General features: G+C 32.7%; 1 protein-coding gene across 2 annotated transcripts in view; it reads right to left on the reverse strand.

The window, feature by feature from the left end:
* LOC130902136 (Bardet-Biedl syndrome 4 protein) overlaps positions 1-23311 on the reverse strand; it is a 61426-nt gene that overhangs the window by 2666 nt on the left and 35449 nt on the right. Inside the window, exons 9-10 of one of the 2 annotated variants that reach the window (XM_057813997.1) lie at positions 22485-22681; positions 20380-20570 (exon numbers count right to left, since the gene is read on the reverse strand). In XM_057813997.1, the coding sequence (XP_057669980.1) occupies positions 20436-20570; positions 22485-22681 (332 nt within the window). In that variant the 3' untranslated portion in view covers positions 20380-20435. Of the gene's footprint in view, positions 1-20379; positions 20571-22484; positions 22682-23311 lie in introns of those variants that run through there. The other variant, XM_057813998.1, reaches the window with a different exon arrangement.

Raw genomic sequence — 23311 nt, forward strand, 5'->3', positions numbered from 1 at the left:
GGGAGATGCTGTTAAAACAGAAGTAGGTCATACCCATTATTAAAAAGTTTGAAATTGTCAATGACCCTAATCGTATTAATAATATAAAAGTTTTATTTGCTTAATGAATTAATTTCATTTTGTTAAACATAAGAAGTCGAAATAAGTTTTCATAAATTTATACTCACATTAAAGCATATTAAATTGTTTTTCAAACAACATATTTCTTTTCATCTGATGAATAATTAAAAAAATAAATAAATAAAGTCAAAAGTTTACAGTGGGACGATTTCTATGCAAGCAAGTACAGATTAATTCGAAAGAATATCCCTATAAACAGTTTTCTTATATAATTCTTTTTGTGTAAATGCAAAATAACATTCATCATTTAGAATTTTAGACAATTTTATATTTTATATTTTCAAGTTTTCAACTTACTTCTAGCATTTGCAACATAACAAACAATCCTATTTCATTTTACAACTCAATTATCTTGGAGTTCTCCGGCAGGCACATAATGCTAGGAACACTCTACTGCGGAGATTGAAACAATAATATTATTATTCTAACACATATAAACTAGCTATTTACAATGGAAATTGTACAATGACTTCCAGGTATGAAATTGTATATTCATCATACGATTCAATTAAAAAAAGGCTATAGGGGAGTTACATTGTTAGATACCTGTTATAAAGTGCACTAAGCAAATTAGGCGCACCTGCAATAATAATCAGATTAGTTAGACTAACCTTAGATAAAACAAAAAATAAAGTGAAATGAAAAGGTTATAATTCTGCAGAATTTCATGTCAAAAAAGACTCCGACAAGGTGACCTGCTCTCCACTGTATTATTTAATATGGTTTTGGAAGTAATTATCCAAAATTCTAAATTAAATGCGATGGGACAATCTTCAATAACGAATAAAGATGTTCACCGAAATTGTGAAAATAGAAAAATTGGAGTATCGAGCCATCATCAAGTACCTGTATTTAAAAGGGTTAAGAGGTAAGCAGATTTACGAAGATATGCTTAATACCCTTGGTTATCAATTTCCTTCGTATGCGACCGTGAAAAATTGGACTGCAAGCTTCAAAAGAGGTACATTTTCCATTGAAGATGATGACCAATCGGGAAGGCCAGTTTCTGTGTCAGTCTCCGAAAATATCGATGCAGTTCATGACATGATTTTATCAGACTGTCTGATTCGGCTAAAACGGATATCTGAAGTACTGAATATTTCATACGAACGCGTTCATTATATAGTTCACGTCAATTTGGACATGAGAAAAATTGCTGCAAAATGGATCCCCAAATGTTTGAATGTTGACCAAAAGCAAGGGGAGAAGCATTGCGTTCGATCTGTGCTCGATTTGAAAACGATGTAGACTTCTTAAGCCGAATTGTTACTATGGATGAAACAAAACAACAATCGATGGAATGGCGACAATCTGGTTCTCCAAAACCTAAGAAGTTTCTTGTCCAAAAATCTACTGGAAAAGTTCTTGCTTCAGATTTTTGAGATTGACATGGAGTAATCATGATTGATTTTTTGAATAAGGGTACAACAATAACTGGAGATTACTATTCGACATTACTGACCACTCTACGGAAACAAATTGAAGAGAAAAGACGCGGAAAGCCATTCAAAGGGGTTTTGTTTTTGCAGGACAATACCCTGGAATCAAATCTCATGTAAAAAATTCATGATTCAGGGTTTGAATAACTAGAACACCCCCTTATTCACCGGATTTGGCTCCTTCTGACTATTATCTCTTTTCTCAACTGAAAAAAAGTTTAAAAGGTCGTACATTTTCTTCCAACGAGGAAGTAATAAAAGCTGTAGAGGTCTGGTTTGCAGAGCAAGAAGAAACATTTTTTGGAAGGTCTAAAGAGGTTCGCTGTAATAAATGTATGCAATTAAGAGAAGAATATATTGAGTAATAAAATATTTTGACATTGAAATTTTGTTGAGTTCTATAGTAGACTAAGAATTTTTCAATATATCCTCGTACGTGTCAGGAAAACCAAAAAAAATATATATATAAAACAGTAGTAAGACCCACCGCAACATATGCATATGAGACATGGATATTAAAAAAGGCAGATGAAGCCATGTTGGAAAGATGGGAGAGGTGGATACTAAGAGAAATCTACGGAGGAGTACACACAGAAGAGGGCTGGAGGAGAAGAACTAATAAAGAATTGGAGGAACTTTATGCAGAAGCTATAATAAGCTCGTTTATTAAGAGATAGAGAGTGAGATGGTTGGGATATGGTGAGAGACTACATACTAAAATTAGTACTGCAAAGAAGACCAATAGGGAAAAAGAGAAATGGGCGACCAAGGAAGAGATGGTATGTGTAATGGAAGACCTAAAAAATAATAATGTTCAGAATTGAAGAGAAAAAGCTGTGAACAGGAAGGAATGGAGAAATATTGTGTGGGAAATGCATAGGATTTTGATATATAATATGTAAAACTATGTAATATTGCCATTCTTGCCTTAGGCCTACATGGCCTGTAGAGTATATTGATATATTTTCAGTTAAATGGCCAATAATATAGAAAAATTCCCTCATAATTCGCTTTTTGATTCCGTTCAAAATTTTTTAAAAGAATAATCTCGTGCAGTCCACAATAATTCTAATTTTCGGAACTCACGCTTATTGAAGTCAATAATTGAATCATTTCACAACCTAAGAAAGTGACAATTATTGATCTCTTTTGTCGTTAACAAAATCTATGGTTAGGTTAGGTTAAATATGATCCGTTGACCGGTTACGATCTTGTTGAATCTCGTCAGAATTGCCCGAACTAAATACTCAACGTTGTTATTTGGTTCGTGTCAGTATCTATGCTAACTAACGACATTGCCACTTCCATTACGGTCTTTGACAATATACTATAAAATGAGATGATTCCATGCCATAATTACCTAAAAAAATGTTTTATTCTCCAATTACATATAATTACAAACGGAAAGGTCCTGTGATGGTTGGCAACATCACCTGCAAGTAACACTGGATTCTTCGACAAATTGCTTGTGATTCATTTTTAATAAGTGTCATCTTCAATCTGTGACCTACTTTCGAAGTACCTTCAAAACCATTTTTTTTATAAATCTCATAATTAGTGGCATGAATATTCGTTCCGAATCGGAATTTAATTTTGCTTGAGTCGAAAATAGCAACCAAACCAACTCACAACCGTAATTAAAAAGCGAATGGCCCGTAGCGATCATTCAGATTACTTTGGAAATATCCTGTATATAATAAGTAAGCGAGTTATTTCAATGATTGAATTACGTTCTGTTGAGGCACAAGGCCTTTTTTCGAAAGTAAATTGAAAATTTGAAAACTAGTTTCAGTATTAAATTATTGAGTTGGTGAAGCTGCAAAATATTTTATGAAAAAAAAACGCGTCAATTTAGATAGAATAAATCAGTTAGAGAGAAATACGAATACAGAAATCATTTGAGAACGTCCAAGAAAGAATTTAATAAACTCCTTGTGAAATCTCAGAGACGTCTAAGGCCCGTTTCTCAAAGGACCCATCAGTGCTGATAATCCCTCCACCCACTGTTCAAGGTTTTTCGGTTATGACGGGAGCTATTTTGTAATTGAAAGCTTTCACATGCAGTGTATCATCAGTTGCGGTGTATTTTTAAAAATTTTAAATGATACATTTAATTTTTTCACTAGAGAAATCGAAGCTCTGTACGGTCTGGATATTTTAGGTCATGTTCTAACTTGCTGTACAGCTCTTCAAAGTGGATGTTCTCTTAAATTCTAATAAAGGGTGATCTAAGTGTTTGCGCAATTTGATTTTATTCTTCGTCTCTCTATTATTAACCGATTAATTACGCGACAACAGATTGATGATGCGGTCTTATCAAGAACAAATTGTCGACTGACTATAGGCAAACACGAGAAAACAAGAATTCGTGAATTTCTAAGAATTTTTTTTACATACGCTCTTGGCTATAATGCTCTGAAGTTACGTAGTTTCTCTTGTGAATCTAAATAGAGATTTCCTAGAGAGTAGAATCTGCACGATACATTCTGTGCGTGATAAATTTGTAAATTGTTTTTCATTAGATTGATAGATTCAATAGATCTTCTTTGGTTTTAATTTGATATTTTCCTGTATCCCCTGTAGATTATTCCAAAAACTGGTTTCATTCTTCTCTAGTGTTTTCGGTATTCTCCTATAGCCGATTGCACAAAAGGTCCTACGGAGGTTTTATCCGCCGCTACTTTGGCAAATCTGTCTGCTATTTCCTTTCTCTCTTATCTAGCGTGTTCTTTAACACACTATAGTGTAATTTTTTTTGCTCAACTTATTTAAATTGTCTAGGCTTGAATTTTTTAAATACTTGGTGTATTGCCTAAGCTGTCGACAACAAGGCATCACACCCTTATTTTGCAGGTATAAAGTTGAGTGTCCCACAATAGGTTCATGTCCCATCATAGGTACACTTACCTTAACATGATATACTAGCTATACCAAACAGTCAGTAAACTCATGATCAGCAGCTTGTTTGGTGATTGAAAACTGAACAAACACCAGCTCAGAAAAAACTGAACAAGATCCAAAGACTGATTTATCTGGGTATCACAGGGACTATGACAACTTGCCCCACTACCGCTTTAGGGGCGTTGCTGAACTTGCCTCCCCTTCATCTTATAGTGGAGAGAGAGGCATTTAACGACGCCCATAAGCAAATCCAGACACAAAAGTTACAGCCAGAATGTCTCACAGGTTACCTGAGAGCTCTAGAAATGATGAAGCTAGAAAACTCGACAAACCCATGGACCAAATGCACATCATAATGGGCACTTATATCTCATTTGAAGTGGTAATTAATGCCCGCCAATCATAGGTCTAAAAAAATCTTAGACATGTTAGATGACGAAAACTGCAGATTCTCCAGGCAAGCCATAGAAACAGTAGAGCATCTTTCGTGAGATTTTCCTGCTCATTTCGCTTAAAGGCTTAAGTATCTTGAAGGAGTAGTACCAGCATCCCCAAAAATAGTGTATACATATTTTGGAAGCATAACAATGAGATGTAGAGTGTTAGAAAAAATATCTTCTAGATATGGGTGCAAAGTAGCTGTAAAAGTAAAACGACTCCTCAATTTATTGATTTTGGGCACGTACACTCTTTTGTTTTGGAGACATCCGTATGTCATTTGATGGCATTTTTGTCCATTTCTGGTATAATGATTTAATCCCATTTACTTCTACAGATGAGTTTTGAGATAAATTTTTTCTCATATCTAAACTTTTCCAGTATATCATCCCGACGCATGTCATATATGGAAGGATGGAAGATTTAGAATCACATTGTAAATATATCGGTTGTACATATGCAGGCCAGTCTTTGTATCTTCGAGAAATTGATTCTCGTGATGTTCAGGCAAGTTCCAGTGCTTTAGACCATTGCCACATACTAGATTATTGTTATCACTATAGTAGTGTACATTCACAGTAAAATCTTTGGGTTAGAGTCCCAAATCTTTTCTGCAAAGTTTGTGCATACCAAAACGAGAACGAGCAGCTGTTAAAATCTATAATCGAAGAAATAAAGGAAATTTATCAAAGGAGCACCAAATCAACTTAACTAGTTTTCTACTAAGCAGCTTAACACTTTTCAATTCAACACAATTATTCCAAGGTAAGTTTACTCAAAGATATATTCTGTGGAACAAGAGAAATGGAGGAAACAATCGAGCTCTAATAGTGAAAATCATAAATATTGACGCCTGAATCATTCACTGTATTTTTATATTATGTGGAAAGTGCTTTTTCAGAATAAATGCTTATCATTATTTCAAATGACCAGAATGCAAATATACTTTTCAAAAAGAAGGTATACACAAATTAACTTCGATATGAAGACACATTGTTGAACTTGAAAAATCTCGGACTATACACAGGTGTTTCATTCCAAAGATCATATGCAAATATTAGTTAGCGCAATCGGTGACGGAGCTTTAAACCAGTTAGGGGAATGAAATTCAACCCCATATTATCATAAAATCATTTTTCCCCATTCAATTTGTTCTCAATTTTATAAAATAATTAATAAAGCTAACGAAATTCGTCAAATGACACGTCCTGGATTCATTGGGGTCCAAAGGTGATGGTTGTGTTTGGAACAAAAACTCTGTTTATTTTTGTGCTCCTGAGCTGTTTTTAGATTATGACTATTCTGGCATTCGTGATGATTGCATAATCCGCATCAAATCAAGATTTTACATTGACTGAAGTCAATGGAGTAAAAGCATTAAAATGATCTTTGCAACAATACAAACATTTCTTTTTTGTTTTCTCATGTCGCTGAACTCTATCGAGTTTCCTTCTGATAGAGTTTTAACACTTGAAGTAAACAAATACTGGACGTGGCAATTGACGACATCCAAAGTCCACGTATAAAAGCTGCGTCCAAAACAAGCCAAATACTTTAAATATTATTTTAAAAATCATTTGGCCTTTTTTGACAGAATATATATTTGTTATATTGATCTTTCTATCCAAAAAGTGAATAGAAAAAATTCATTCATCTCCCAATTACTGGAAGTTATATTAATAACAATATTAACAATTCGATGAAAATAATATTCTAAACAAAATGAAAACACCCTCAGACGAGCTTTAATTATAATGAAAGACCTTATACTAGCTCTAGTGCCTCTTCACCTCCAGCTCCTGTTGTGATTTAATTTAATAGCGCATATTTATTAATATACTGTTGTACTAATTTTGGTTTCATTCAATTTCAGACAGTGAATGTACTTTTTACTTTCGCAGTAATAACCACCTTTGTCATCCTTGTCTTAAAAAATTTTATAGCTCATTTTTTCAAGAAAACATAAAAGAACGTGAAGATTCTTCAATTAATCTTTTTTTGATCCACTAAAATGTTAATCAATTACCTGCCTTCACACATTGTACATTAGGGTAAGATAGAATCAAAAAACGAGATTGATAGTCCTTATCGTGTTCACATTTGAAAAATTCCGGATAGACCCATTTTTTTATCTTTATAGCACTTTCTATGTAGAATCAATAAGTCTCACAGAATCTTGTTTTTTTGTACTTTCAAAAGACCAAATACGAATAATTTTTGTCTCAAAGATAATATAGGGTAGTTGCTACGATACATTGGATCGATAAATTTGAGTATATTCAAAGTCTTGAAAATACCCTCAAAATTTACTTTCGCATGTCGATACGTGAAATGTAATATTTACACACAAAGGGGGTAATTAATTTTAAGTAATATAAAAATTTGTAAAACGTGTTAGGATAATAACATTCGCTATTACATTGTATAACTCGCGTTTCTTTAACATCAGAGTTATAATCCCCCCAAGATGATGGTTTACCTTTTGTATGAATCAGTGTAATTGTAAGTATAGTTGTAGTATCCTTAGATGTAGTAGGCAACAGATGAAATTAACAAAATAGAACAAAGTAATAATAGAAAGTGAAATTCCACCGATAGTTATTTATTCTTGGTAGCTGCACTAGAACTGTACTGAACTGGACCAGTGCAGACCAGTTCATGTGTATAATGCAGACCAGTTCATGTGTATATAGAATTAGTTCGATCGGATACAAAGAAATATATAGTGCAGAGTAGTGCAGAGAGCAATGGAACATTTGTTAATTGTTGTATTTGAGGTTATTTCATATGTAGTATTGTAGTATTAATAATAATAATAATGGAAAAAGATTTAGTACTTTTTAATATTTTACATTCGTCCAATGACTGCACTAGCTGAACTGACTCTAGACCCAGTGCAAGCAGTACGGTGGACTGGGTGAACTAGTTCTCTAGCACTGCAACTAAGAACAGCCACACTAGCGCTGGTTCTTCTACAAAGAACGTTTTAGTGTACACTTCCTGAACTAGGTCTGCTAGTGCAGCTACTAAGATCAAACTATATGATAGGACTATTAAAAGTGATGTTTTTTTTGAGGGTGAAAAAGTGCACAGAATAAAATCCCACAAAATACAAATGTCATACAATATTTTTTGTTTGCTCTATTTTGATTATAAAATACGCGAATTTGGAATGACATTACACTTCAAAATGCATTTTAATATGCATATAATTACAACACTGTGCTAAAAACATTTTTCACTACTATATAGCTCACACTCTGTGTACGCTAAGCTGGTGCTGCAGTGCAAGTAAGACATTCATGCAAAATCCAACCTGTTTGGGTGCCCTGCCACTCGGGTAATACGGCAGACTGTCAATGATCAACAAATCCAACACTCGACCCAGAACTCATTCTTGATGTAATGGTTACACTAAAAGTATTTCGCAAGACAAACTCTGTGAAGATAGATGGAAAAGGTGAGACATCCAGTCTTGTGCGTGTCTGAGTAATCAACTGCTCCAGTTAAACATGCGCGAAATTCCACTAGTGACTGGCCTTCTGACAAAACACTCATACTGCAACCATGTCATTGTTGAGTGCCCATCACTCACATCTACGAGAAGCAGCAAAGGAGTCTGAGTAGTACTGGAAGGTCATCGGCTTCTACTAGTGGCACGAAAGCCCATGTGCAAATGGTCCCTTATTCTTTTATTCAAAAACCAGCGGTTATCACTCACCTTTGTTGTTTCTTATTGACTTTAAAATTGAAGTTATTGAGTCCTTATGTCTTGATGTAATAGTAAAATTTGATTAATATTCGCAACTTCATAGTTTGGTTATTTTAGAAGCTTTTCCATTAGAATTTTATCCTTTCCTGAAAAATCTTCTATAAATGATATCCAAGTTCATAGTTCCGTATGATTCAGGTTTCTTTCAGAAGACGCAAAATTAGGGTCAAAACTGTCTTAAATCATATCCGTTTCTAATGCGTATTCCATTTCTTGAAATTATTCGTTAGACGGAAGAAACAGTTATCAAAATTATTCGAAAGTATCCATTATACCATAGAAACAGCATATTACATAGAATTTTTTGTCTTGTTATGATGAATGTGAGTGATTTTTTCTATAGAACGTCCACAAATATAACATAATTATCAGAGGTAGTTCTGAAACATCTACGCTGTAAACGTGTTTTCCTTTTCAATATAATCTACCAAAAAACATTTAACCTTTTTCTCTTCTCGAAATGACCAGGGATTGCGAAGTTGGGTTGTCGCGAAAATAGTGAAAAATAGAGAAAGCTTCCATTTTCATTTATACAAACAAATGAGACGTATTACATTACTAAATTTTAAAAATAATATGTTGGTTGTTGTGTGTATGGAAACTTATGAAACCATATGTTTAAAATCGCAGGTTGATTTTTAACTTTTAATACACATTTAATAACAACTAACAGTATCTAACAACTTGTCGGTGACCGTAGTACGTATGCTTGATACAACTGTCTCTCGTTTATTATGCTGAATAAGATATTTATACAAAATATCAAGTACTTCGATGTTACTTATTCGAATGTTGTAGAGACAATGTTTGTTATTAGGCTTGTTCTGTCGTTTATAACGGTAGATATTTGTTAATCAACTCGAATCACACGTTTTTGGCCGACAAGGCCCATAATCAATGTTACTATTTTTAATTACCTTCAATAACCGTTACAACTGTAGATTAGAAGTTATGTTAATTGCGTTGAAGATGGAAAATGAGAGTTTGAAAAAAAAATAGAAATTATTTTTTATCGATTTGTTGAAATTTCTAATTCACACTCCATAAAAAACTTATCCAAATTTCCCTATCAGCTTTTTTCAACTATATTTTTTTATTGATTGTCTATGTTTGTTCTAGGCGCACAAATAATTCTGAAAGTACATTTCTTTTATATAAGTGACATGTTTCATTGAAATGTAATGTTTCAATCAAACAGAGTTTTTTTATGAAAACTATAGTTTTGAACAAAAAGATGTTATGCTTATCAATTTTGTGATTAATTGCTTTTCTATCACGTTTATCCACTCACCACATAACGATTCAATAACTGATTATCTCTTTGAAAAACCCAATATTATTTTACAAAGCCGTCTATACTTTACTTATATTTTTACACATTAGAGAATAATGTAAACAAATATCATATTCATCTAATCGCACACCACAACCCTTTACTTAATATCAATGTCAAAAGCAACCGTACAAATTATGAGATACTACCCCAAGTTAAGTTATTGCAGCATGATTTTGTAAAATGATTAGAATTGACGATTTAGTGAAAATTTGAGAAAGAACACTGGGTATGAAAAATAAATATTAACATATCAAAAATTACAAAAAAATGACAGTGGGGAAAGCTTTGGGTACTCAATTGATATACTGATGGGATTGAAAAAAAGCTGAAAAAAAACAGGACACGGAAGTAATTATTATAATGCACTAAAATCATTAATTGAAATCACGAAGAAAGAAGTTAAACATCAAATACATCGTACGAAAAACGAAAAGGCAACTGAATAGACAACATATAAAATACTGAAATGGCGGGTAGTATAGACACTTGAATCCAACAAATACCTTCTACAAAAAAGCTGATAAAAAAGTAACTATGTGATAATTACTATGGCATTGCCCAGAGTGTACGGTAGGATCATAAAATCAAAGATTGATAAAGGATGCCGAAGAGCAGGCGGAATAACGAGTTTAGAATTTAACAACGAATCACTTATAAAACAATTTCTAATAAATAGAAATAAATCTGATAGAAAAGAGCGAGAAAATCTAGAATGTTGAGGATCATGAATGAGAGGATACATATTATGGAAACCAATCATACAATACTGATTTGGTCTGATTCACTATATGAAGACATTCGTAGATATGAGACTAGCAAAAAATGTCATCGAATGGAAACGGAGGGAAAATAAGACGGAAGAAACATAGAGACATAAATGAAGAAATCTAGAAAAGAAGACTTGATGGTGGAGACTAGACGAATAGAAAAGATTTTTTAATAGACATAGGAAGATATTGAACATTGTAAAATCGATTGAAATATATACATACTTGTACTAATAAATGTAAAATAAAGGCGGTTGGTAAAATAAAAAGTGAAAAAATGATGAAACAATGAATTTATTGTATAAAAAACAAGATGAAATAGAGGGTGAATTATGGAGAATGTTCAAATACTTACTAGAGACAGAAAGGCGTGGAAAATGGATGGAGGAGGACACAGAACAAATAGGACTCCATAAAAGGCATAATGATACGCTAAAGATAAGAAAATTGATATATCGAATCCTCTCATCTTGCGTTAATATTCTTACCTTTCCTCTCACCCATATGCCATGCTCCCACACAAATTCTCCGCGTGATTTTCAGGGAAAAAATTCTTCGATATTTTAAATATAATAAATGTAATTCAGGCTTCGTAAAAAATCAAATATCGATTATCTTGTAATCAAAAGAAGAAAAAACCAATTAATAATTACCATGATTTCTTAATTTCTGCTCAATTTTTACAGTTAATTAATGATTATACAATTCCTTAATATACATAACATCATAAAATTAACAATTGATATTAACGAGTCCGTTAGTGAAACTTTTTATCCTTAAAACGATACCCGGAACAAATTTCAAATTGTAAGGATGGAAGAAAGTTTTTAAACATTGGGAATCTATTGAAACTTTAGAAGTCGTTTATGTTTAAATTGTTTTCGTTACTATAAACTTGTTATTCAAGTAGATCGAAAGTAAGTTCCTAAAAAGCATAGACCTAATTTTTCCTTTAAAGTTATCATTAGTCACAAAGTTCTTTGAATACGATCAAGATGGCATAACGTTATTTAAATAACATGTTAACTTCAGTGATCCCAGAAGTTTTTCACTTCCGATTTCACAATCTACCAAGAAGAATATATGATAAATAAATGATACAAGGAGTACCAAAAAGTTTTGTAACCATCACATATTATAATGTAATATGAGTATCATCAAAAATTCATTCTGTTGAATTATTGTAGCCTCCGGTATGAGTTGAAGGAACGGGAGTTTTTTAATATTAGATATTGCTATTTTAAACCATCCTAACTGAGAGAAAGTCGATGAATTAATTTCTTTTAGATATCGGAAGTGACTACAGTGTCACAATAATTAATTAACGAAATTGGAAAAAACATTAAGAACAAATGTGTACCTGGCATTCTAATTGGGTTGTTAACTTTCTATTTTTAAAAAGTTTTCGAAAGAAAAATGTGAGAAACGATTAGATGACGATAACTTTGAAATGTGAAATATAAGCATAACAATTCTTCTCAAGCCCTGCAAACTGTTTATTTTTCATTCAAATGAACTTGGGACTCTACAATGCAAGTAGCAAATTGGAAAAGGGAGAAATCTTATCGACAGGTAAACGAATAATTAATATATTGACCTACTAACCTAAATAAAATTAAGAAATATATCATTATCGGCGTGACACAAACTCAAACAACTCAAACCCACTATGCTTATTCAGCAGATACACAAGTAAAGTTTACAAACTATACTAGGAGAACAAATCAATCTCTCAGTACCCCTAACCTGTCCGAAAGAACAAAGGGCATTCCAAACGGAATGAAAGAGGTAATACGTGGAAAGAGCAAACTGAGACGCAAATAGAATCAAACTAGAGCTCCAGCAGACAGAACAAGACTGAAAGATGCTACCTAAATACTAAAGATGTGAATCCATAATATCAAGAGTAAAACTATGATTACTTAAGCGAATTGACAAACGGAATACTCACTATAGAAGTAGAGAGAACAAATAAAATATCCATGTTTAAAACAAGTAAAAAAGTCGTACCTATCTTAATTTTAATTCATAAAGGAAATTTTCCATGAAAAATTTGCCGTTTTGACCTGTTGCGGATTTTATCAAAATATTACTTGACATTGGACTCGGAAAATTATATTGATTAATATGTAACCTAAAATCCCCGGCAGGAGACTCTTCCTCAGGAAGTGGTATTCGGCCTCAGTTAAATAAATAAAAACTGATACTCAGATGGGACGGACAATTAATATTAAATTGAATGCCATCAGCTATTTAACGAACGACGTTAAAAATCAATAAAAGCTGGGAAACACCTTATGAATTAAATTAAAATAAAAATTAGACAATCTAAAACTATTTCCGGACACTATCCAAACTAATATTTGTTGCTAAGAACAATAAAACAAGTTTCAGCAACAAATAAATTTATTGAAAAAATACTAAATTCGCATTAAATGTATATCCAAAAGAGCACAACGAACAAAAGCAGTTATAAATTAAAAAGAACTCAGACTTGTCTAAATATTAAAGATAAGGCTGGGACTTATCTATGGAAGTCCAGGGTGGTTGCAACTCTCAATTGGATTCCAAGATGTTAAAGTTGAGATTGAGTTTGTAGTCTGGAGACTCCCTACCTAGCAGCTGTAGAACTGCAGGAAAAAATATAATAAGGAAGGAAACGGGAACACAGATGGAAATTACGAAATAAAGAAAAGATTTGAACAAAAGGAGGTCATAGCTAACATATAAAAAAACAAACTTTATATTTTTTAAAATATAACCAAACAGGAATCTGTTCTATTCTATTCGTTCTGTTCTCCAAATAAATAGAAAATACGAATTCACATGAAAAATATCATACAAAATTTTCTTAAAACGCAAGGAAAGATAACTGACATTTTTGTGAGCACAATAAAAAAAAGCAAAGAAAAACTTATCAGCGAATATAAAGAAGGAAATCACCACAAGTTTAAAATTTACTTTTACTTGCAGTGTAGATAGGTAGAGTAAGAATTCGAATCAATTTCGATGTTTTTTTAAATTTTTCTATGGAGTGGGAAGTCGATAACAAATTAATTTTTTCAAAAACTCGAAAGCTAGAATAAATAAATCCGAAGTGACTACTATGCCACAATACGTGAACAAAGATATATTCAAAATGTATGAAGAAAAACGTAACAAGCTGAATGACATGCTACGTTGTTTACAAAATAATATTTCTCACTAAATAAAATAACGTTTGAGGCGTAAACAATGCTCACTTTAGTCCTTGAATAGTAAACCAGTTTATTATTTTGTAATTCAGTGATTTATTTAAATGAAACACTTTCAGAAACTACGAATATTTTTTCCTAATTGGTTTGATATCACTTATGCATTCCTAGTATAATCCTGGATAAACATTGTAATTCAATTGATATCTTTAACTTGATTATGATGATAATCCTACTCAAGCAACAGAAATCTGTACTTAGTGACAGTATGAGTATCAATTTTGGGCAGAGAAATATTTGGTCTTTTATCTTTAAAGATACACGCGAACAAAATGTCACTGTTAATACCGCAAGCTATGTAGAGATGTTGGAAAGTTTTTTGAGTCCTTGAAATTTCAAGGAAAATGAATTCTAGAACTTGATTTCAACAAAACATTCACACAAAATTCTTCATGGTGGTTGTGAAACAAATGTTCCTAGAAAGATTGGTTTCGAAAATATGTGATATTTCATTTGTGAGAATACTTTAAACGCAAAGTCCTAGGTAATAATTTAAAAAATAGCAGCAACTACATCAATAGCACTGGAGATAGTATTCAATAATTTCCGTTCGTCGTAGATAAGTTCACCATATATAGAAAATAATCTTTAGTTATTACTTCAAAAGTCTTTGGTTTCATTTTAAATATATCTTTTGTATTTATTTTCTAATTATTTTTTTAAATACACGTTTTATTGCGCCACCCTGTATTTGAAAATCGATCAGTCATGTCGTAGAGAAAAATTCAAATCGCAAGACGGTTATTATATGTTAGAAATCCATCAGGGAATACATTTATCCCTCCATTAACAGGGAATATACGTTCCAGGCCAAACCGATTAAAGCATAGTCTTCGATTTTGCTGTGTAAAACGAAAAAAATTCGAATATTTACTTGTTAAATATACTGTGTGTTAATGACTTGTTGAATTTACTTTTCCAAAAGTTGTGTTCGAAGAGCATGAAACGTTTGAGGCGTAAACAATGCTCACTTTAGTCCTTGAATAGTAAACCAGTTTATTATTTTGTGATTCAGTGATTTATTTAAATGAAACACTTTCAGAAACTACCAATATTTTTTCCTAATTGGTTTGGTATCACTTGAACATTCCTAGTATAATCCTGGAAAATCATTCGGAGAGATTATATAATGAAAGAACTTCTTAGTCAAATCTGTAATTAACAGTTGCATTAATTTTTTCACTAATTCTTTAAAGGCGTCTCCATATCGACTCAATTATCTATTAATATTTTGCTCGTTCAATATTTGTGTGCCATTGTAGAATATCCAGATCCCAAGATAATAGCTTTAGGCATGAACGTAATTTGTTCACTTCCTTCTTCATTGGAATCATTGACTTCGTTTGGTTTCTAAACTATATCATCTTCATCTGCCATTATTTCTTCAATATGTGCTTGAGCAAAAAGCAGAAAAAGCTTTTCCTATTCTACAACGAATGGTTTTGCTTCCAAATAAACTACTGTATGTTTGTCTATGCACTGGTGTATATTAAGGGTATTGTATTACACTGTTGCTTAATTGATAGAATATGCAAATATGCAGCCAAATATAAATTTTTGAATGTTTATCAAAATTGGCTAAGTATGTAATTAATAAATCGTATGAAAGCGGGAGATAGGTGTATTGGATCTGATTAGTTAATCCCCAGCCTCCCTCACCACCGCAGACTACAACAGCATTTACAGTGGTCCGTGTGCACATGAAATCAGTGCACTTGTAGTTCGCGACCATAATAATTGGTGTCAAAAATTACATTGCCATGGAATATTTAACGACAATTGACTATTTTAACCTTATTTTAGAAAAAGAAATAAAAATTAGAAGTGTTGAGCATCCAAAATCAAGACTATTAATTACAAATATAAGTTCTTTAAAAACAGTACAATGGGTAGACTAAATGATTCAAGATATCCAAAATTTCAATTAATTAGTTATTAATGAATTTATGTGAAGTCAAGTATCTATGAAGACCCCAAAATATTGAAACAAAATATTATGTACCTACGGAAATATTGAAATTATTTCACAGATTTTATTTATATTCGATTGTACTATTTCAGTTGAATTCAGCTATACAATAAAATTGGTAGATTCTCGAATAAAACAAATTTATTGGTTCAGAGAGTACTTGAAATTTTGTATTGTCAGTTACGAACATTTTTACACATGATGAGTTTATTTCAGTGGGCATACAATCAAATTTTTTTCTGTTCAAACAATTATTTCACCACACTCTAAAAAGGCTTCGTAATCATAGTCGCATATCAATGTCTCAATAATTATTTTGTTCTATTCTCAGAGCTTAGTAATAAAAGTACGTTCCAAAAGGTACGAGTATGAGCTACGAAATTCCCAAGGGGGTATTGGAATAATGTGCGTAGACAGAAATCTTGGTCAATGGTTTTCTACTTCATCAATACAAGGCACCGTAGCGAAAATCAATGAAAAGTGTGGTCGAATTAGCAGTCAGTTCAAAAATTTAACAATGATTCGTTGAACTTTTCCATGCTTCACATAAGTCGCTCACAAGTTTAATCTGTACGTGAAAATTAAACTGGAATAGATTAACAATCGCAGGTAGCAAAATGTCGATTGTTAAAGATAGATCGAAAAAACTCAATGTTTAGACTCTTTCAATCACCATTATTTGAAAACTCACTGAAAATATTTATAAGATCATCGAAAGCAGGATTTGAATTTACGATAGACCAAAATCAGGGTCATCTACCAAGATTTGTAGAATACAAGGCTTCCGTAACAAAATTAATAGTTTTCTCGTTCCCATTCAACTTTAGAATAATACAACAAGCTTGTGGGTTATGTTTAATCGTCAAATGGATCTAAAAAATTGTCACGAAGCTTCCAAAATAAACTAGTATATGACTGACTGTGAAGTAAGTTAAGTCCTTTTGTAAAAAATCCTATGTTTACAGGAATCTTAGCTTAAATGGATATCAGTCTAATTCAAACAATAGTTTCCGTGCTCCACTCCATTTCAATTAATTCGTATTTAACAACACTAATCGAGATAAAAAGAGGAAAAGAGGCAAAATACGTTGATGTTCTTTTAATTCCCTGCCAAACGTGTTCTTAAAGCTAAGTATTGCATCGGGAATTTCAATCATTCGTGATTAAATAAACTTATTAGCAAAATACCGATCCACCCGTTTCTTCAACACAATATATTAAAAATAAGACTAGATATACAAAAATTGCTGATATAATGTGGAGATAGTATTCTTAAAACTCATTTTCACCCAACTAATGTTGTTCTAAACAAACCAAATTTACACTTTTTCATGTCAAAACATTCACTTATGAAATTGGTCCCAAATCCCAAATCCCTAGCACAACAAATAAACCACAAAAATTTTGACGTAATCTCCTCTCCGTTATTACAAAAGCTATTTTTTTTAAGGCTAGGAACACAAAATAATTCGAGGGGGCTAAATCTAGCGAATTGTGTGCATGAGGTAGCAATTCAAATTTTTATACTAAGAATCGTCAACCTCCTCAAAATAATCATTAAGAGGCGTCATTACTTCTCCATTTATGGAAAATCTTTGACCACCGAGCCATTTTTTTAAGTAGGGTAGGAGGTAGCAATTCATTAATTTTGACCATTGCAATAACGAATATGTGAACTAGTGCTTTGTCTTGATGAAACAACACTTTCATCTTATCCAAATGGGGCTGTTTTTGCTTGATTTCTTCGCTCAAATGTTGTAATAAGTACGCATAATACCCGCCGTTGATAGTTTCCTCTTTTTCAAGATAGTCAATGAAAATTATCCCATGCGCATGCCAAAAAACCGACGCCATGACCTGCATCAGATGGAACAGTCTTTGCCTTCTTTGGACCTTTTTTTCAGTTTCCACGTTCCATCCATGGTTATGAAACAAATAAAGGTTTTCAACAATGTTGATAGGCTTAAAATAAATTATCTTAGACCGTGGTTTTATTATTTAAAACAGAAATATCTTTCTTTGAAACTCACACCAATTTTCATATTCTAAATTGGTTAGTTTATTTGTAAAGTCCGTATGGTTCTATCTCAAAGATACTTCGTTTACTGTACAGTTATTTGATTTTTAGATCCAACCATCTCTTTCTTGCAAACAAACGAACACTATCTAAAACTATATTTTTGCTTATTTTAACAAAATGAAATCTGGAAAAACACTAACTCTACGACATGATTTATGAATCCAAAGATATGATTTTCATACGTAAGTTTTACGTACCTGTTTTGTTCCGTTGATCGTGGGACATCACAAGTTGGAATTTTTGGAACCATTGGTGATATTCACAGTATTATTGTTAACCATACTGAAGTTGTCTCACTGATAAATATTGTTGTGTCCAAAAATCTTCATCTAATTCGATGAGCAGTACAGAGTTCTTAAAGACATTTTAAGTCCACAAAGTCATAATCCCTTATTACGGAATCTAGTCGATCCTGTTGAAATCCATACTAGCAGAGTTTGCTGACAAGTTCATAATATATACTGATGGATCTAAGACGAGGGTTGGAGTTGGATGTACAGTATACATTCAGAATACAAAGCAATTTATACGAATCAAATTACCCCCTATTTCTAGCATATATACTGTGGAGCTGTATACTATCTTACAGGGTCTTTCCTGGTTGAAGTCAAATGAAAAATATGGGGGTGTGATTTTATCTGACTCTAGATTACCATAAAAGAAACTCATCTTGAAAGAATGAAATATCCTATTTTATGTGACATATTATTAAATTGAGACATTCATTTGTGTTAAAGGACATGTTGGAATACAAGGTAATGAAACAGCTGATCGATAAGCAAAAGATTCAGTATTAAATAGAGTGTTTTGTAACGTAAATACAGGAAGAGATGCGATCAATTCAATAAAAGATAAAATGTACGAATCATGGAAGAACTGCGTCACGATCCTCAAATAACAACTATTTTCAAATTCATCATACTTTATCCTCCCCCCGAATTATATTTTCAAATACACAACTTAGAAATTTTACTCAGCAAGTATACTTAGAATGAAGACTGATCATGGGAGATATCCCGCCCATCTTGCCAGGCTGGGTATTATACAATCATCAGTCTGTACCTGCGATGATAATTATTTGTGCTGATCTCAATCACATTTTTTTCGGATGGAGCAATCATATTCATAAAACAAACAATTTGTTGCAGTTACTTGTTAAACAAAACTACTCTACTACCTCTAAACCTCACACACCTTTTAAGCATAGATAACAGACAAACTTTAGATTTATTAATAAATTTTATCAAGGGTATTCAAATTAATATTTAAGTAGTATCATTGAAAAATTCTGTTGCAGATGGACTTGTTTCCAAGCCATTTTCTTTCACACACACTTAAAGACAGGAAGCTTCAACAGATGATCGGGTTAAAGAAGAAATTGAACAACTTTAGAGCAGAATACCGCTTTACGACGCTTTCAAGATTGAGGAATGTAGACTTGACTGGTGTCTAGCTGTACCACCCCATGTCATTTCAACAAGTCCTTCCTCTCCCCTACTTCTTTGGTAGATTCCGGAAAATTAGCGTGTGTACTTTCGCTGCCTCACTCAAAATCTTTTTAGCCTTCATCGAAAACTCCAATCTCCTCCTCTAAAGCTGTCTTCTGTCTTTACTAGTACTTGCTTATGAAGTACGGAGTTACCGTGTCTGGCGTATCCTCTTGTGGATTGACTCGAGACTTTTTATATTTTTTTGTTCAAATTTTTTTGTGTGCAGTAGACTTTACATAGGTTATTTGCAGAGAGTGCACAACTTGATTTGGCAGTTAAAGAATGGAGGATAGTACCGTTTTCAAATTGGTGTAAAATCAATTTTAATGAAGACAGAAAGAACTATTTACAAGAAAATGTATTGAAGAACTAGTGTATTTTGGATAGTTCGTGGATTATTCCTGACCATGAGGTGTTTGAGCAATATGTTATATATTTCGTGGCAGGAGGACCCTCGATAATATCCGACCGCATATGCTTTCCAATGCTTAAGGGAATTATTGTTATGAAGCGTGCCAGGAAACAGACCTGAGCGTCATAAATTTTAACATATATGTGATGAGCTTAAGAAAAGGATTAAGGTCAAAATTTAGCTCCCAGAAACCATTCAGGAAGTTTATTGAGAAAATGTATCTCTAAAGTTCATCCGAACACCAATACGATCAATGAATGGGAGCGGCAATACAAACTATTTTTTTTAGCAATCAAATATATTTTTATTCCAAAATCAATAAACTCTGATTATATTACGTGTGTATAAAATAAAAAATTGTTTCATTGACGATTCGTCTATGAAACTGAAATAAATTATAATTCCAATTACACAAATTTATTTTATTTGTGATTAAAACATTCGGTATTTCATTTTCTCATTCCTCTGTCTCTAATTTTGAATATTCAGCTTGCGTTTTGATATCGCCCTCACAGACTGACACATCACATATTTCTTTGTTCGTATCGTGTAGACTCAAATACGCAATTAGTTGATCTGCCAAATAAATCAACTAAAAAATTGAAAACAAACAGAATTAAATCGAATCGAATACCAACAATTGATAAAGGAGAGTCCTTTATTAAATAGTCTGAATAAATCTACACGAGCAATTTTTTAATATCAAAAATTAAAAATATCTCTTCCAATAAATGTGATATTTTTCAAACAATGCACTATATTGTACTCCTATAATTCACATATACGAGGGCTGATTCGTTAGAGATGTTCCACATGACAATATCTTTCCAGTATTTGATACTATAGATGTATCGACCAAATCTTCGTGAAGTAGCGTTGGGGTGAATTCATCTTAACCCATTTATTCATTCCCCGCGCATTGCTCGAGACGAGTTGTGACTCGAAGCTTGTGTATATGCTTCAAAAATAACGTAATGATAGTCATACCATCTATTTACTTGTCTAACAGTCATCCATTTCCGCAAAAATTCATACCGGCCAGGCGATGAACTTATCAACTAGTCGTTTGTAGATGGGACTAGACAAGTTTAGGAAAGTATTGATGAACGAAACATTACCGTTGTTGCTTTATTTTGATAAACGCGATTTTGATGATTCTGGAAGTTGAAAAAGTAGATACGCTTCAACAGCTCTAACCTTCTTGGTTTCTATTATGAGTCTATAAATACATAAAGTACATAATAGGTTCAAATGTGATCCATGTGATTAATACTTATTTGAACTTCATTAAGCTTAATTCCACGAGTCGGTTGCTGATTCCACACCGAACGCTTCCCCAGTTGGTGGATAGGAGAACGTCTTCAAACTATTAGTAGCGTCAGAGAAATTTTGGTTGAGACAAAACCAGCTTTAGGGGGAGGTTGATGTACGAATTCAGACTTTTATCCGATTAGCCCCTGTGAAACGAGGAGGGTGGTTTAGTGAGGGTGCACGACTTTACACAGCACCCCGCGCACTTTTGCATAAGCTTCTGCCGTACCTCATAAAGCAAAAGATTTAGATTAGGTTAGATTACGTTAGTTAGGTTAGATTACGTTAGATTAGGTGAGGTCAGGTAAGGATAGGTTAGATTATGTTAGGTTAGGTTAGGTTCGATTACGTTACGTTAAGTTACGATAGATCAGATTGGATTAGATTAGGTTAGTTTAGGTCAGGTTAGGTTATATTATGTTAGTTTAAGTTAGGTTAGGTTGGTTAGTTATTAAAAACTTAGTCCATAACATATATAATACAGAAATAAATCTTTCTGATAATTTTGTCACATTTATTTTGTTATTTTTAATAAAAATCTTTGGATGCTATAACTTAGAAAAGCCTATTTGATTTAACATAAAACAGCCTACAACAGCATCCATCCATTTTGGTGAGCTTACAGCTCTAAAACTACTGCATTTATCGATCTGTAGTCTTCTGATCACACTACATGATATACGGACCTTATTTAATAAGGTTTTGTGTACCTAACTATGTTTTCTCTGTCGTAGAGTATGGTAAGTTAGGCATTGAAGAGACTTTTCCATTCTCCAATTTTTTGGTTCCAAATTATATTGACAGGGTAAAAGGCTCAATATCCTTGATGCTTGATATGACTTTGTATATTTTGAGTGAGGCAAGCCATATTTCATGAGTTAAAGAGTACTTCGTGATAGAGTAAAAACCTTTTTAATATAAACTTGAGTTATTATTAATGATTTCATAAGAACAAACTATTAAATCCTTCGGCTGTTTCCGATTTTTCTCTTTCCCCTTAAAATTTCTTCACTCATACGCATGTTCATAACTGACTAACCTCAAAATTTAAAACATAACGTGGTTATCGTGTTCATTTTGAAGCTTTTAGTAGAATTTCATCGTTAAACGTTTTTCAAATATTTAAATTCATCAAATATCTCTCAATTGTGATAGCCTCCTTTTAAAAATATATATACACACAGAACATACTTACCTCATTTGTATAAACTGTGGTATTCTCCATCAACTTTCCATATCTTTCCATCAAACCTATCGCCTCTTTTTCACTACCAAGTAACACACAACATAATGCCATATTAACAACAATGTAAACATCATCTGGACACAAACTTAATGCTAATCGAAACGCTTTAACAGCATTGTCTGGATCTTTCAATTCCAATAGAGCAACTGGAAAATAAAGTATATCGTTTCTATTTTTCTCTTATGCAATAAGTAGTTAAAAAGTAAGAATTACAGTATTAACTGAGTGGGGATTTCATCACACAACCTTTTAATCCTTGACCCGCAAGTCAAGTTTTGTTCACATGAGTTTTCTCACACATATGACCGCGCACGAAACCTCCAACCCCCAACAGTTATGAGTCACCAAACTTTCGACAGACAAGTCTTGAGCAACGTTTACATTGGTATAGTAAATGGATTAGTAGTTTTTACCAGTAACTTGCAAGAGAGATACTCATCCAACGTGAACTTTAAAGATAAGTGGTAAGTTGTATAAGTAATTATACAAGTAGCGAAGAGAGGAAAGTAGTCTAGTTACATGTACGAGTATGGTCCTAGATGTACTTAGCCTGACCTAGAGATAGCGGTAGTTCCTTGAAAAATACCACTGTATTAAAAAGTTTACCATTTATATAATACAAGTTTGAAGATGCCAAGTAGTTTAGTATTTGTGTAGCAGCTGTAAATAGTGAATGATTTCAGTTAATTTGTAAATATGGAAAAATCGTTATGTGTTACAATACTTTTTGAAAGACATTTACCCAACCAATGTAAAAGCTGAACTAGAATCTACTC

This window comes from Diorhabda carinulata, chromosome X (assembly GCF_026250575.1).
Source record: "Diorhabda carinulata isolate Delta chromosome X, icDioCari1.1, whole genome shotgun sequence".
Taxonomy (NCBI): domain Eukaryota; kingdom Metazoa; phylum Arthropoda; class Insecta; order Coleoptera; family Chrysomelidae; genus Diorhabda; species Diorhabda carinulata.